Source organism: Rissa tridactyla, chromosome 6, assembly GCF_028500815.1.
Source record: "Rissa tridactyla isolate bRisTri1 chromosome 6, bRisTri1.patW.cur.20221130, whole genome shotgun sequence".
NCBI lineage: Eukaryota > Metazoa > Chordata > Aves > Charadriiformes > Laridae > Rissa > Rissa tridactyla.
Genome location: NC_071471.1, coordinates 27045865 through 27061880, shown reverse-complemented (window position 1 = coordinate 27061880; position 16016 = coordinate 27045865). Strand labels below are relative to the sequence as shown.

General features: G+C 54.4%; 1 protein-coding gene across 1 annotated transcript; it reads right to left on the bottom strand.

Annotated features, from left to right (window-relative positions):
• Window positions 1-726: 726 nt before the first annotated feature.
• APOD (apolipoprotein D) lies at window positions 727-16016 on the bottom strand. The gene is made up of 7 exons (XM_054207520.1): window positions 15636-16016; window positions 7183-7373; window positions 6755-7076; window positions 5650-5803; window positions 5234-5355; window positions 3329-3417; window positions 727-1875 (listed from the first exon to the last, which is right to left on the bottom strand). The coding sequence occupies exons 4-7, from the start codon at window positions 5770-5772 to the stop codon at window positions 1640-1642; spliced, it is 570 nt and encodes a 189-aa protein (XP_054063495.1). The 5' UTR covers window positions 5773-5803; window positions 6755-7076; window positions 7183-7373; window positions 15636-16016; the 3' UTR covers window positions 727-1639.

Below are 16016 nucleotides of genomic sequence, written 5' to 3'. Positions count from 1 at the left end.
ATGAGAAAGAAAGTAGGAATCTGATGAAGCAGTGATGAAATGATCTACCCCCACGATCTTAGCACAGCTGGGAGCCCCCGCGCTGCTGGCAGCGTGCTGGCGTGTCCCTCCGCCATCCCACCTGCCCATTTGGGTTTGTGTCATGGGAACCGCGGCATTATGATTTTAAAGTTTAAAGGGATAAAGGCTTAAACATGACAATTGTTTCTGATCCCTACTGGCTTCCCTCCCATCTCAGCCTCCTCAGGCTGGTAAGGATTAGCGACATGCTGGCTCCCGGCCCAGCTCCTGTAGCCCTCCCAGAGCAAGAACGGGCTTTGCTGTACACCCACACCGATCAGGGTCCCACCACAGTGAGGGCAGAACATTTCATGCAGATTTACGGTATTCTACATCCACATCGTTGTTTCTTCACATCAATGAAAGCAGCGGGAGATGGGTGTCACTGCCAGCCAAAGCCACGATAGGTTTGCTGGCATGGCTCTCACACCATGGGGGAAGCCCACACATCTGAGCCCAGAGAGCTGGAAAGACCTCCAGGAGCAAACCAGTTAACTTCAGATGTGGTTGGTCATGTCGCATTGTATTCCTGCTCTCGCAGTGCCATGGCCTCAGAGGAGGGGGAGACCCTGCACACCGAGCCCCCTGTCCTGCTTGAAAGATCACACAGCTGGGAAGGTACAAAAGCCCCAAAGCAGATATTTTGATTTCGTTTTTAATGAGTTGCATCAATGCTATTCAAGCAGAGTTGTCGCGGTGCCCGGTGAGGACCTGCCAGAGCAGATGCGGTGCCAGCAGGCACTGGGCACGTACAGGGGCGGTGAGCGGGACGTCAGGCAGAGCCTGCCATCTCTCAGGGTTTGGGGAGAAGCCTGGGGAGGAGAGGACAAGGGAGCAGACCCGTCTCTCTGTCTGCTTACAGGTACTCTCAGAGCTGACCCCTCGGGAGTGCAGGACCAGCCTCACTTGAGGCAAGTGATGTACAGACACTGCAGATGGGGCAATGCTGAATTTCTGGGCATTTTTAGACTTCTCAGACTTTAAATGCAAAGGGCCAGATCTGATTTCTAGCAAGGAGATCTGCTGACTTGGCAGTAACGTATAAATACAGGCCTGCACCAGAAAACGTTCAAGGCCCCCAGTCTCAGTTCCCAGGCTGCAGGACCGACCCTCCGTGTCCAGACGTTGCCGCTGGGAAGGCAGAGCCCATGATGTAGCTCAGACACGGTAGACCCCAAGCAGGCCCAGAAGCATCAAGACAAAAATGGGAGACAAATCTGGGGGCACATGACAAAGGTTTTCCCCCGGGACTAATACTTTCACATCACATCTCATACCCTTTCACATCCACACACTGGAGGACTCACAGCAACAGCAGAGCTTCACGTCTGCACTTCAGGGTTTCTTTTCTTCACGCATTAGCTTTGAATCAGCCAGTTACTCTGCAAAAGTCAGATCGAGATGAAAAAGGGGGGAGAGCAATAGAGGGAACAACAGCAAGGAGTAACTCAGGGCAGGCAAACTACCATTAGCGAAAGGATTGTTACATTTCTCTGTTACATAGAGAAATTCTAATGGATAATAAAGAAAGCAACAAAGTTCATCGCTGGTCTGGTGCTGTGTCACTGCATGCTGGGAGTTACATCTCGGGAGGGCAGTTCACTTGATCCGTGGGCATCATTTTCTCGGTGTCAATCTTGTAGGACTGGAGAACGCTCTTCAGGTGCTCCACTGTTTCTGGGTGCATCTCGGGAGCTCTTGATTTAATCCAGGCATAATCAATGTGGAAGAGCCAGAGGATGTTAGTGCAGGAGTAAACCAGCGAGTAGTTTTCATAGTCGGTGGAGATGACCCAGTAAGGGGCAGAAGGCATGACTAGGAGAAAGAAAGGCACCGTCAATGCTGTGGGTAACTGACTTGGAACTGCTCTGCAGCACTAGAGCCACGACTCCTGATGCTGTTCCCACTTTAGCTGCTCCTGAGCCACATAATTGTGGTCAGTACAGGGAGCTACAATTTGTAAAAGCCTATCAGGACTCCTTGTTCTGCCCAGAGGGACAAAGCCCCAGCCAGGATGGTCTTGTTGGAAAGTTAACACTGTGACCTGAACAGCTTGGCCAGGCCACCGACAACTGGCCCAGCTGGTGCCAGTGTGAGGGTGCTTGCTGGTGGGAAGGAGCTGTAGGGCTGGGAGCTGACACCGGTGATCTGAGGAGCACAAACCACCACCTCCCTCCCCACCACCCACTGCCCCACGCAGGCAGCTGGAGCCCAGGCGGTGGGAATCAGTTTGGCTCAGTCCATCCCACCAGCACGAGCCACCTCGGCCAAATTCTGTTCTCCGTCAGGCTGCTACGCCCAAAGCATTTGCACTGCTGAGGGACAGCCACTCCAGCTTCAAACCATCATGCAGAAAGCAGAGGTGGGTCCAGCAGGCAGGCGTTAAGTGCCCTGGGATTTATTTCTGACGCTCTCAAGAATGCTGGGCGATGTTCTCTGAGGCTCATGTCCAGTGAGGATGATTGGGGTTGCTCACTCTGCAGGCAAAATGGCTGCGGGCAATGCCTTGGCAGCGCATAGCTAAGTCTGGCTGTGCTCATGAACGATAATTGTCCTTTACAAGTACCCCTGCTCCACCCATTTCTCCAAATAACCCATCTGTGTGAGTGCTGTGAAACAGCCAAGGAAAAGGTGTGAGGGAGCAGAGTGAAAAGGGAGCCGAGGGGAGACTTCTGCTCCCTGTCCCAGTGTGGTTGCAGACAGAGGAAAGTGCTGTGACACGTGGATAAAATGCACTGCCCCTCTGCAGGCCCCTGTCGTGGGGTACATCAACCAGGGAAGAAAAAGCAAACAAAACCACGTTAGTAATGGTTATTCAAAGGCACTCATAAGCAGAAGCAGGGTGGGATAGAAACTATATCGCTGTGTTCAGAAAAACACGCCTATTCATGGCCCTTGTGGTGGATGTGGGGCTGCCTCCCGCCCCCGACCCATCTGTGAAAGACCTGTAGGGACAGTAATGCTGCTCATCTTTGAGATCAGTTGGTGAAGAGTGCTCTACCCCTGTGGGGGCTCTTGCTGTAACTGCTGTGTAAATATCACCAAACCACATCCTGCTGGTCACAACCTCTGTCCTAACCCTTCGCCACCGCCCCATGGTGCTGCGCTGAAGTCACCGGGGCAGCTTCACCTCTTGCGTTGGCTTATTTTCCACCCTTGGTGACACGGCAGGGGTGCCTGCTCCATGCAGGTGCTGCTCCCCGGACATGCCTGGCCCACAGCACTGCTGGGGCCGCTGGGGCTCCGAGCCTCCCAGCCACACACTTACACCAGTTAAAGCGGACGCCCAGCTTGGCCGGCTCCTTTACATCCATGTGCATGATTTCTCCTTCAACTTCGTTGACTTTGCCATTGGAACTAAGGGGAGAACGACAAGGCAAGAAATAAAATCGCGTGAGTTTGAAATCACTTGGTTTTTTTTTTGCTTCCACTAAATCATCCCTCCTGATGCATCCACCTGCCAAGAGGTGGCTGAAAGATGTACCAGCAAACCACAGCATCCCCAGAGAGACAGCTCGTCCCTGGGAGGGGTTTCAGCAGCGCCCAGGGCACACCAGGTCCTGAGCCAGATGCAGCGGGGCAAATGCTCTCCCAGGTTAAACCATCCCAGCACCCCAGGGTGCCTCTCTCCGAGTGTTCTTCAGTGCCACAGGGACGGTGACAGAGAAGACGGAGAGGAAGACCCCTCCACACAGGACGGGATGATCCCAGCACTGATCTCGGATATGCCAGGGAGCAGCTCAACTCCTGCTGGTTGTGGAAGGCACGTGTTCACATCTGTTTAATCACCTGCGTTTTTCCAGGTCACAGCACATTCCTCTGCACACAAATTACCTGTCCCTGCTCGGTGAGCCAGGGTTTGTTTCGCTGCTGGTCCAGAGCACTGCCCTGCTGGCAGCAAGCCCTATGACTTGGGCTGCCCATCTTATAATTGCATTTTTCCCTGGATGCCTCAACACCTGTGGGGCAGGAAAGTTTCATGCTTCCCTGTGAAACAGGAACACGCAAGGAGGCAGCAGCTAACGCTGCCAGCAGCAGACAGAGGTTGAGGGGCTGATGCTGGACCCATGCACAGTGCACACCTGACCCAAAATATTCCTGACATTTCAGGGTCCTGAGCTGCTGCGGTGGTGACTGAATGGTCAGATTAATCTCCCGCAGATTAATGCAGCCGCAAATAAATGTCCAGCTGTTTGCCAGGCGCTGCCCTCGCAGTGGAGCTGCAGAGACAGTGCTGCACAGTCAGCGGGCAGCATGGACGCTGCTCTCTGCCGGACACAAGGGATGTGTTGCTGCCTTGTTGTTGTTGTTGTGAGCCAGAACAAAGTCCCCTTGCCATGCCAGGAGCGCAGGGGACAGCACTGCGTTCGCCGCTCGCTCCCTCTCGTTCATTCAGCCACCCACAGCAGCACCCCACGACAGCCAGGGCTGGTGATGGGTTATTAATTAATCTTAATTAATATTTGCATTGGTCCTTGCAAAAAGCCGGGAGGGCTCGGGCTAATTGCAGACTATTGAGTATAATAAAGGACACAATCAGTGCATTCACTTTGCTCACTGATTTAAACTGGCAACAATTGCTGATCCCCTTACACAGCAGTTACTGCCAGTGCAAGATAAAGGGTCCAGAAAAAGGCTGACAAATATTTGCTTAAGTAAAAATGACCCGTGTGCTTCACCTTTCCTGCCCCTTTTCATCGGGTCCCTTTACTCTGGAGCAGAGAGGAGCACAAGGCACAGGCACCTCTCAGCACGCAGGGCCACAAAGTGATGGCTGCCATCCCATAACCAGCCCCGTGATCCCCCCGGCACAGGCCCCGGGGCATCTGTCTCTTCAGCCATCACTGGGGATCACAAAGCAGTCAGGGGGGATACGCAGGCTGTTTCACACTGGGGTCGCCATGACCATTTGATCTATTTTCCCAGTCCTCACCTCGGACAATGAGGCAGAGACCGGGTGAGCCCCAGGGAACCACCAGCAGAAACCAGGGACCCACATCTCTGTCGTAACCACAGCAAAAGGCCATTATCCCAGCAGAGCTACTGCAAGCACAGGGTGGCCCCCTCAGACCCAGAAACAGGCAATTTGGAGAAAAAGGACGACCCAGGATGGTGAGAGGTGACAAGAGTACCACTGCTGCAGCAAGGACACGTCTTGAACGGAAACACTTACAGCAGTTCCTTGTTGATCACCTTGAACTTCCCATTCTCCTTCAGCGAGTAATTTGCCTGGATGCAGCTTCCTTTCTCGAAACTTGAGGGCAGCTTCTCTATCTCGTACCATTTCCCCAAATACTGGTAGAAGAAAATCCAGAGAGATGCTTTTAACACGAGAGGGCTGGGGCAGAGCAGCCTGGCTCATTTGCTGCCAGTTTTGCCTGCTCGGTTTGTTCCAGCACCCACCTCCGTGGGGCAAGAGGCTGTGGGGGGGGTGTCGGGGCCACAGACCCACACTGGCATCTCCAGCACAAGGTGTCAAGAGCAGACTTGCCAACCCCCCCCATGCACCCAGGCAGTTTGCCATCGGTCCCATGCCCCCGTAGCCTAGCTCGCTACCCGCTGTGAGATTTTTTAGAAAGCTTTTCACACCTTGTTGATATCGAAGTCTTCTTGGACTGGCGGATCTGGGCACGGTCCCATGTGAAACATCTGGCCTTTCCCAAAGCTGAGGAGGCCAAGCAGGACCGAGAGCCGCACTGCCGTGCCCAGCATGGCTGCGCCGGGATGCGGGTGGGAAATGGACCTGGAGAAGAGGAACATAGCAGAGCTGGGGCCCCCCTGCAGCAGAACTTTGTGTGAAATATGGCAAGAAAGACAGGATGCCTGCAGCGGGGCACCTCGGGGGCATGGTGAGGAGAAAAGGGTCATGAGAAGAGCATGAAGGCACTGTGCCAAGTAAGTCCCCAGCCCAAAATGGCCTCAGGCCCTGCCTGTGCTCAGGCTGTGCCCCACAGCTCTGTGGGCAGCAAGGCAATGCCTGCCGAGAGCACTTGTACCCATCACCCACGCCTGACACCTGGCAAGATGCAGGGGTGATAAACGCCCGAGGACACGCAGGAGCATCATCATCTGTCCAAGGCTGAGGGAAGGGGAGATGCAGAGGCTTTTGCTATAAAATGCTGGAGCAGCAGGAGCATGCTCCAGAGCCGGGGCAGAGCCATGGCCCCGGGACGTGGAAGCGAGCAGCATACACGTGCAGAACCTGCATGGCAAGAGGGACATCCCCATATGTGCCAGGGCTGCCTGGCCCTGCGAGGTGGTGGGAGGGACAGCGCAGCTGCCTTTGGGGTGGTCTTCGTGCGCCAAGGGGTACACAGCACTGCAGGGTGGGGAAGTTGGTCAAGACTCAAATCAGCACCAAATAAAACATGAACCGACTCCCAAAAGCATGCTGTGAGGAGGGAAAGAACATGTTTTCCTGCGGAGCAGAGCTGGGAGCTGCGCAGTTCACCCCTGAGCAACCCCTGGATGCTGCCCACGTGCTTGGGGCTCTGCTTGGGACAGGTTGGCACCTGCAGACCCTGCAGCCTGGGGCTGCTCGGCTCCCCTGGCCAGAAACTCCTCCACAGGGGCAGCAGTAGCTTTTTCCCCAAGTTTAAAAGAAAAGCCCAGGCTGTCACCTGCTGCAGGGCATGGGCCCCGCTGCGGACACAAACACAGCTCCCATTTTGAATCTCTTAATTCAGAAACGTACCTTGGCTGTCGAGGCGGAGGGATGCTCTGCAGTGGACCAGGGCTGAGAGGAACAGCTCTGTGGCGAGCTTTCCTCCTCGTCCTTTTATAAGCATGCTGGGATCATCATTATTCATCAGTAGCACAAGCCACTCCCTGGTCCTCGATGTGTTTTGTTTTTTTGGCAGGCCAGTCAGCTGCCTCCGATCTGCAGCTGGTACGAAGCTGGAGATGGGCTGCAACTTGGCTGCTCACCCAGGCAAACAAAGGCACCCCACGTGTCTGGGTATCGCCCTGCAGCCGTGGAGCTCTCTGCCGTCCGGCCGCCCATGAGAGCCTTGGACCTGGGTGCAAACAGCAGGGGAGGGGGACAAGTGCCACAGCCTTTGAGGGGGGATGGGGACAGCAGCGTTCCCACCCTGCTCCCCCTGGCCCAGCAGCAGCCATCACCGTGCTCCCAGGGGGTGACGTGCAACCTCCTCTGCTGGGGACCGCTCAAGCCTTCCAGGCCACAGCAACGTCCTCGTCCCCATCACAGTCACTCGCAGGATACGTGGGAAGGATTAAGTGGCAGGAGGCATCACGGGCTCGTCTGGGGAGCTGCAAGACCTCTCAGGAATTTTTCTTCTAGACTTTTACATCTCATTAGAAGGAAAGATTAGAAGGAAAGAAGGTGCAATTAGTTCTGTGCTGACCTGGCAGTTTTTCCAACAGGTGCCCAGCAAATGACTTTGACGGCAGAGCAGCCATCTGTGAAGGCAGCCAGTCCCGAGGGTTATGCAAGGGGAGTTGAGTAACGGACAGGATGCTCTCTGTGTTTAATTACATTTTCTTTTAATCTGATCTCTGTTGAGACTTTCTCTCTGGGTGTGTTTTTACACGCTGCACCGTGTGCCTTGCTCACACATGCACACACACACTCCAGGGCCCTTGGCTGCCCAAATGCCACCCAAAGAGACACAAATAGCTGTGTCCTGTCCCTTACCAGGGCTGTCCCCTGAAACAGCCACAGCCAAGGTGCTGCCAGGACCTCAATGGCCATCAGAGCTGAGCACAGCTCATCCAACGCAGACCCAGCAGCGCCGGCCAGGGGTAAAGAGCTCAGGGGGAGCACCTGCTCCATGGGCCCATGACAGCGCCTGGCATGGGGCAGGGGAGCACCCAGGGGGTCTCCCTGCCTGCACCCAGCTCCGTCAGAGGTTTGGCAGCCACCACGTGCGTGTCCCTGATGGGGTTGCTCTGACTGCCCACGTCACTCAGAGGTGTCCTGCAGACCCTCTGCAAGCTCCACGTTCATCTGCGCCTCTTGTGATACAAACACATTAGCAATCAGAAAAACCCCGTACAGACAGCCTGACCTGGATGGTACAAACGGTGCCATGCCGTAGTGCACTGCAGAGGTGAGATCCATCCCCCCACAGCGGATCAGCAAGTTCAGTTTTTCTCCTGAGCTCGGCTGCCTGCATCCCACAGAGCAACCAGAGGAGAAAGCGCTGCAGAATGGCCAGCCTTGGCCACAGCAGAGCATTTGCCTTCATGCGTGAGGACAAGCATGTGGAGGTATATCAGTGTGCATATCCACATCTGCACATGGAGCACCCTCCTTCAGGAGTACTGCATCCAGCTTTGGTGTCCTCAGCACAAGAAGGACATTGACCTGTTCGAGAGAGTCCAGAGGAGGGCCAAGAAGATGATGAAGAGGGCTGGAGCACCTGTCCTGTGAAGACAGGCTGAGACAGTTGGGGTTGTTCAGCCTGGAGAAGAGAAGACTCCAGGGAGACCTTGTAGCGTCCTTCCAGTATCTGAAGGGGGCCTACAGGAAAGCTGGAGAGGCACTTTTTACAAGGGTATGTAGTGATAGGACAAGAGGTAATGGCTTCAAACTGGAATAGGGTAGAATTACATTAGATATCAAAAAGAAATTTTTTATGATGAGGGTGGTGAGGCACTGGAACAGATTGCCCAGAGAAGCTGTGGATGCCCCATCCCTGGAGGTGTTCAAGGCCAGGCTGGATGGGGCTTTGAGCAACTTGGTCTAGTGGGAGGTGTCCCTGCTCATGGCAGGGGGTTGGAACCAGATGATCTTCAAGGTCCATTCCAACATAAACCACTCTGTGATTCCTTGGAGCGAGGACTCCCTGGCTGTGGTGGCAGCATTTTACCCTTGGATGGAGTGGTTCTGATGGAGCTTTTCACGCAGCTGTGGCAGGAGGGGCTCACGCTCGCTCTCACCCCCAGGCACTGCCCAGCACCCAAGGGCTGCCCTGCAGCGCTAGCCCTGCCAGTGCTGTGCCCAGGTGGCCAGGCACTGCAGTTTTGGCTCCTGGCACCCTGTGGCCAAGGTCACACTGGAGCAGCAAGGTGCTCACCCAGCCACGTTCCTTGAAACCTGCTGCAGGACCATACATTCACAGGCACAAGTGTGAACATAGGAAGTTCCACCTAAACATGAGAAGGAAATTCTTTACTTTGAAGGTGGCAGAGCGCTGGAACAGGCTGCCCAGAGAGGTGGTGGAGTCTCCATCTCTGGAGACATTCCAAACCCACCTGGACGCGTTCCTGTGCAACCTGCTCTAGGTGACCCTGCTCTGGCAGGGGGGTTGGACCAGATGATCTCCAGAGGTCCCTTCCAACCCCTACCATTCTGTGATTCTGTGATTCTGTGACCTGGGACATGGCCAGTAGGTGATGAGGGGCCAGGAGCCAGTGAGAGCTGATAGTCCTGACCCCCCGTGAGAGCGGAGATGGCACATTGGGGAAGCTTTGCTGTAGTCATCAGCTCCCTCACAACCGGAACCAAGGGCAGTCTTGGTAGGAGACACAGAGGTCCCACCTCCAGCATCTTCAGAAGCCCAGGGGCTGCAGCGTGTGGAGCGCTGCTCCTCTGCTTGGCGGCTGCCAGCCAAGGGGCGCCGCACACCTGGAAGCACAGATGATGAGAGCTGACAGCCGAGCTCACTGCCAGCTGCTGGGACCTGTCTCCACGCAAGCGCTGGCTGCACCTTCCCCAGGGGCACATTTCTGGGCTCTGCCTGACCATGGCAGGATTCACCCAGGTATCTGCTGTTCCCGTGCTGGAACAGAGCAGGATCAGGCTCTTGCAGCTGAGTCTGCTCTGGCCACCAGGGCAGGACGTGTTCAGTGGCCATCCCACCTCCAGCACCCACCTCCAGCACCCACCAGCACCTCTCGCCCGCACAAACCAGGGCCCTGCTCTGTTGTCCCTCCTGTCGTTAGCCTGGAGCAGAACTCTGCTCGTGAGCCTGTCCACCTTCAATGCACGCCAGAGCAAAGGTTCAGGGAAAAGCATAACCTTGTAATTGCACCTAATTGTGGGGTGGGGAGAAGTCATCTCCACCTAGTAAGCTGTTTGTAGCCTGGAGCAGAGGAGGGGAGGCACATCAAAGGGCAGGAAGCTGGAGCAGGGGCGGGAGGACAGGAAGGAGGAGAGCTGGGGGGGAAACCAGGGCAGAGGAGGGGGGCATCAGGCATGCTCTGGACGCTTGGTGCAAGAATGAAGTCTCCCCCACATTTCTGGGTGATGAGGCAGCTGGAAGGCCGGCGTGCAGGGTGTCTGCAGAGCAGGTGGAGGTGAAGCGCTGCAGTGGTTGAGGACATGGAAGCGCGGATGGGGTGGATGGGCAGCACCCACGCACGGGAGGCAGGAGTGGGTGCAGAGCACACGGGGGTGAGGTGGTACAGGCTGCGCAGCAGGTCCAGGGGTGGGCAGGTGAGGCCGCCCTGCGTGGGGGAGACTTACAGGGTGTGCATGGGGTGAGGCAGCGCTGGGCACACGCCGTGCGTGGTGTAAGGCAGCGCTGTGTTCAGGGCATGCATGGATGGGCTACGTCAGCCGGGGTTCTCTCCTGTTACCCAGTTGTCCATTTCAGAGACACAGCTCGGCTGTCCCCAGGGAGAGGAGGCAATGGCACTGGGTGCTGCTGGCAAAGAAAAACCCCTTGTCAGGATAAGCTGGAGCTGCAGATAAAATCCAGCCGGCTGAGGGCTGGGACAGCACGGTGCCACACCACCCCTGGAGCTCTACCTGCAGGTAACCTGGCTTAGTGCAGAAGTGAGATTGTCCCATTATGCACACCAGGCCACCCTGAAATCTGCTCCTGGCACCCCAGAGAAAGGTTGTTTTACCACACTGTGTCCCCCAGCTGGGATTTCAGCAGATGCAGAGAAGCCCCCAGCAGCTTTGCAGCTGCCATGGGACAGGAGAGCAGCTGGAGTGTCACCATCATCTCAACCCTGTGATGAGATCTGGTCCTGGCCTTGACGTTACTTGCGACAACCTAGAAACTGCCCAAGCTCTCACCAGTGGGGGAATCCTCCTGTGGAGGCACTGCAGGGACCAGGAGCTCCAGGCACACCCTTTGCTTATGGGACACCACCAGCTCCAGCCCTAGGACCCACTAGCCCAGGGCTCCCTGCCTGTCCCTGTGAGGAAGCTTTCATCTCCAGATGGTGTCTGAGCAACCCGAACACATGAGGGATGGAAAGCAGCCACAGTCACGGCCATTTTGCACCATTTTGCATGAACAGATCCTGCCTTCAGGCCCGCTGCCTTTGAAGTCCCGGTGCTGGAGCCTCTCTGCAGGACCTGCAGTGTGGAGGCATCATATCCAGGGACCCAGGGTATCCTGGGAGTCCCGAGACTCCCACCACGGAGACACCATTTGTACGGACAGCTCTTCCTGCCTCAGGAGCTGCCTTCCCTCCTTTCTCTGTCTTATCTCTTGCAAATCCATTTGTGTTATTTTTCTCCGTCATCTAAAGGAAATGGGGCTTTGGGCTGGCCGACAAGTTGCCACGTGTATAGAGAAACAAAAATGAACTTGCAGGAGACTAGACAGAGAAAAGGAAGGCAGGTGGGAATTTTCCTCTGTTTCTAGGAGTGGCAGAAAGTGCTTTGAAATCTCTTCATGCAAAATGGTGTAAAATTTCAAATTACAGTTATGACACCAAGGGAAGTAAATAAACTCTGGAAGCGTGAACTGGCCTCTGGGATATGGGAACTGGGTCCAAGGCAAGCGCACGAACGATGTCGTGATTCATGTATATACAATTACTGAGTAGCTCTCCACCCTGGAAATTATCCAATTATGTATTCAAAACACAAGAAACCAAAGAGAGAGATTTAAGAAGTTGAAAAACTAAAAAAGTTATTACGATTGAAGGGACAAACCCTGTTGTGCAGGACCAGCAGTGGTTCTGGCTGGGCTCTGAGGAAGGCTCCCTGGCCTGCTTGGCACTGCTGCTGAGGTCCAAGTTCTTGGAGAGAGGAGAGAGAGGGATCCCTGCTTTTCTGAAAGTAAGAAAACAAAACAGAGCAAAGAAAAACAAGGCCAAAGAGGTACAAAAGAGACAGCAGGCAAGCCTCTACAGCCAGAACTATGTTGCAGAGCTGTAGCTGGACCAGTGATAAAGCTTTGGTCTGGAGGCACCTCACCACTGCGGATGTGGTCACCATGAAGAACAGAGTTCAAGCAGTGCACTTAATCCTGGGTTTTCAGTATGTCCCCAAACTGCCCTGCACCAGGGTCAGCCTTATGCTGCTAAATAAGGTCATTTTTTTAAAATTTATTTTGCTGACGAGTTATCACAGCGTACGTAGGGTAGGTGCCGTGCAGGGCAGGCGCTCAGCCAGGTTTGGCTCTCACTGAGAGGAGCGAGGAGCCGCGCAGCAGAAGGGGGCAGAGTAGCACTTCTCCAGCGGATGCAGGAGCAGATCCCGCAGCAGATACCAGACTCCCGTGGGCCCCTGGCTGTGAATGCCTGCTCAGGTTTAGGTGCAGGTGGGGCTGGGGGTCCCTGGCTGCTGCGGCTTGCCTCAGGGTGTTGTAAAAAATGTCATTAAACATGCTAGAGAGCGCCTTCTGCCAAGGGGTTGTCTGTTCTGCCAGAGGAGGTGCAGTGATCTGCTCACAGCGTCGCCAGCTCTGTCCGAGAGATGCCCAAGTAAGATAATTTAAAGCCCATATCCCTGTTTTCTGCAGCTAAACCATATTTCAGCACCTTAGCTCAGGAATGCATTAATGCAGTTACACAATTATATTTTGTATGACTTATGTACAACCTACATTTGCCTTGCGACACAGGTTTGTAATGTGTGGGTAACTGCAGCTCGGCTCATGGAAAGAGAGAACAGACTCTAACGCATTAAGAAATGCAATTGAGAAATCTCCTGCAGACGATGCCGTCCTGCCTGCCCGGGATGGGGGTCTCCTGCTGCAGGAGCAATTCGCAGCCGGCTTCAACTCAGCAACTCGCATCAGCTACCAGGAGCACAGGAATCACGCAGGGAGTGAGGCCACAGGGTGGCCTCGAACCCCGAGATATCCCTCATTCCTGCCCCACAAGGCTGTTTTATACCTGTTTTATATGCGCCAGGAAGATCTGGATCTGAGGGCGGCACTTTGGCCCTGATGGACCTCTCCAACAGCCAGCACAGTGTTTCCAACCCCCATCTCTGAGCCCCCCAACCTCACACCACGGGCCAGAGGAGAATTTTAAGAATCCCTTTTCTGAAAGAGCAAGTCACATCCCTCCGTGCAGGCTGCAGAGCGCAAAAACACTGGCATATGTGTTTGGCTTTGCCCATGAATAGCTGCACTGAGGCCACCGAGCCCGAGCACTCACGCCTTGGGCTGAAACACAGGCCTAAGTGTTTGCTAGACTGGAGTTTACATTATACAGAAAATAAATAACATAAATTCAGTGGTCAATGCTCTGACTTTGTTTCAATACATAGTTACGGTCTGAAATGGCACAGAGATACCATTCACAGAATCACAGAATTGTAGGGTTGGAAGGGACCTCTGGAGATCTAGTCCAACCCCCCATTCATAGCAAGTTTCATTCAAACAAGTTAGGAGATTTTAGGAATGATTAGTTTAGATAGTGTTAAAAATGCTTTGATCTGTGCTGCACCCTGGGGATAGTAGCCAGGCGTGTATTTCAGTGTGAAGGGACTTGGGGTGAGACAATGGATGCTTTATCCAATTAACTTGAATTTTTCTGAAAACAGATATGATACCTTACATTCCCAGCCATAATTGTTGTTGCAAAACGGAAGGCGGATAGAATAGAGCAAAAGCGTCCCACACCAGGATGGACACACAGGAGTGTAGGAACTTCCTTGGGATGCAATGGAGCAGCCTGGGCCAGTTTTGGAGCCTGTGCAGAGGCAGACCTGGAAGCCAGCTCCTGGCCCCTGCCTGTAGGCAGGGAGAGCTGCCTGGACCGGGAGACGGACCCGGCTGTGCCATGTGTGTTCCCGGAGAGCTGGGGTCTTCCTGTCCTATTAGTGCTGCAGGTGGGCAGAGACCACCTGCCAAAGCTTGAGGGAACCAGGCAGCCCCCGGGTGGCTCGGGGGTGGAAAAGTGCCAGCGGTGCAAAAAGAAGGTGCAGATGTGCTCTTGGGGATAGAGGGTCTCAGGGACTCGCTTGTCGATAAAGGTGTGCACCAAAGGGTATATGGAGGGAGGGCATGAGGCTGGGACTTAGTGTGGGGACTGAGAGTATGTGAGGAAGACAGGAGGAGAGGTGCTGCCTGCAGCTCCCGGTAAAAGCACCAGCATCATCCCCACACCAGTGCTGGCCCCGAGAAAAGTCAGCGCTGGAGCCGCTGGCTGGGACAGACAGACCCCTGCGCCCACTGGATGACTCCGTCCCCCACCTCCTCTAAGCCACCTCGTGCCAGAGAGCCAAGCCACTGCACTACCTCGTCCTCCTTAAAGATGGCCGTTGCCACCTCAAAGCCTTTCCCGAGTCCCCAGGCAGATTTTCTGCGGGCACTTTCCCATTACCTAAGTGCACCTCAGTTGTATTGGAACACTTGATCTCCATCTTCTCCAGAGGGCTGCCAGGGTAAGTGCCTGCACAAGCATTGGTACACTGCTTTCTATAGGAAGAGGAGCCATATAGCCATACTCCAGACACCCACTGGATGTCTCCGGTGGGACACAGGGACTGCTACATCCCTTCCCTGCAGTAGGTGATGGAGCTGTGGGCTTTATCAGGGTGCATTGCCTCTCCCAAGGGCTCCCTCGTTAGTCGTGCTTCCTGGAGCAACGGTTGCATCTCATTACAGTTGGGAAGGGAAGGTGCTTTGCTGTGCTCCAAACGCTTCAACACCCCGGGGCGGGCAGAAACCGGGGAGACGCAAGGACACGCGGTGCTGGCAGCTTGCTGACCGATTGTCATAGTAACCCTGGTTAAAGTCCCACCAGGAAAACGACTTCTCCTACGGCACTTGACCCCGCTTGAGGTGACGGCTACCAACAGCACCCCTGGGAGCAGGGAGGCCCTGGAGTTCCACAGTCAAAGGCAGTGTAGAGCTTTCCCCCAGGCTGCAGTTCAAGGTCCCTATGGGGTGATGATTAACCTCGGTGCCCATTTAAAAGCAGCACAACGGTGTTAATGCCTGCCCTCAACCCTGGCACCTTCCTCCCTGAAGCTATAAAAGCTCAGAGGACTTTATAAGTCACTTGTGGCAGCTCTCATGTGGAAAACAAGAGACGCCACATTTTTTTAGTCTACAACAAAAAGTAATTCAGCCTATGGAAAGGGGGATAACACCTTTTCTGGCATCAGTTAGAACAACAAAATGAGTCAAACAGTGCTACATTGCAATGTATACTCTTTGGTTTTCTACTTTCCAACACAGGCAGGGCGGTGGCAAAGGTGGCTGGGATGGTAAGGGAGCTTGGCACAGGCAGAGTGATTTGTTCAGGACAATTAGCGAGCCAGTGGCAGGGCCAGGACCAGAAGAGTTGGATCTCAGTCCTAGGCAGAAGTCTTCCTGTTATACCATTAAAACGGACCAGCTCTTACCCAGTTACTCCCCCAGATGCCTGCTTTACAGTCAAAGCAGAGATTCTGTCTTTCATTTTACCTGTTTCTGCTTTTATTCTTCTTGATAAACAGTGAAGGAAGATCTGCCGGACTTTCAGGTGACCAGAGTTGCTCCAGCTGTGTGCTGGAGCTGGCGAGGGCTGGGAAACTTCACTGCTCTTCACAGCATCATCTGCCAGGTCCTGCACGAGAAAGAGCTTTCGTACAAGGGGCCCAAACACCTGATACGACATGCTCAGGAGGTGGACAACCTTGCGCCATGCTGGCTGGGAACAGGCAGGCACTGGGGAAGACAAGAGCAAAGAATGGGTAGAGAGACCAAACATCAGCATGTGCTCTTCAAAGCAAACCCATTAAAGTCACGGTATTTGGGCCAATTTCATGATGCAAAGGCTATGAATCTGCAAAGCTGGCAATGGCA

Coding starts and splice junctions, on each gene's coding strand:
- APOD (XM_054207520.1), bottom strand. CDS start 5,772: ATGCTGGGCACGGCAGTGCGGCTCTCGGTCCTGCTTGGCCTCCTCAGC. Junction 5,356..5,649: donor AAGACTTCGATATCAACAAG/GTGTGAAAAGCT, acceptor TTCTTCTACCAG/TATTTGGGGAAATGGTACGA. Junction 3,418..5,233: donor GTGATCAACAAGGAACTGCT/GTAAGTGTTTCC, acceptor TTCTCCCCTTAG/TTCCAATGGCAAAGTCAACG.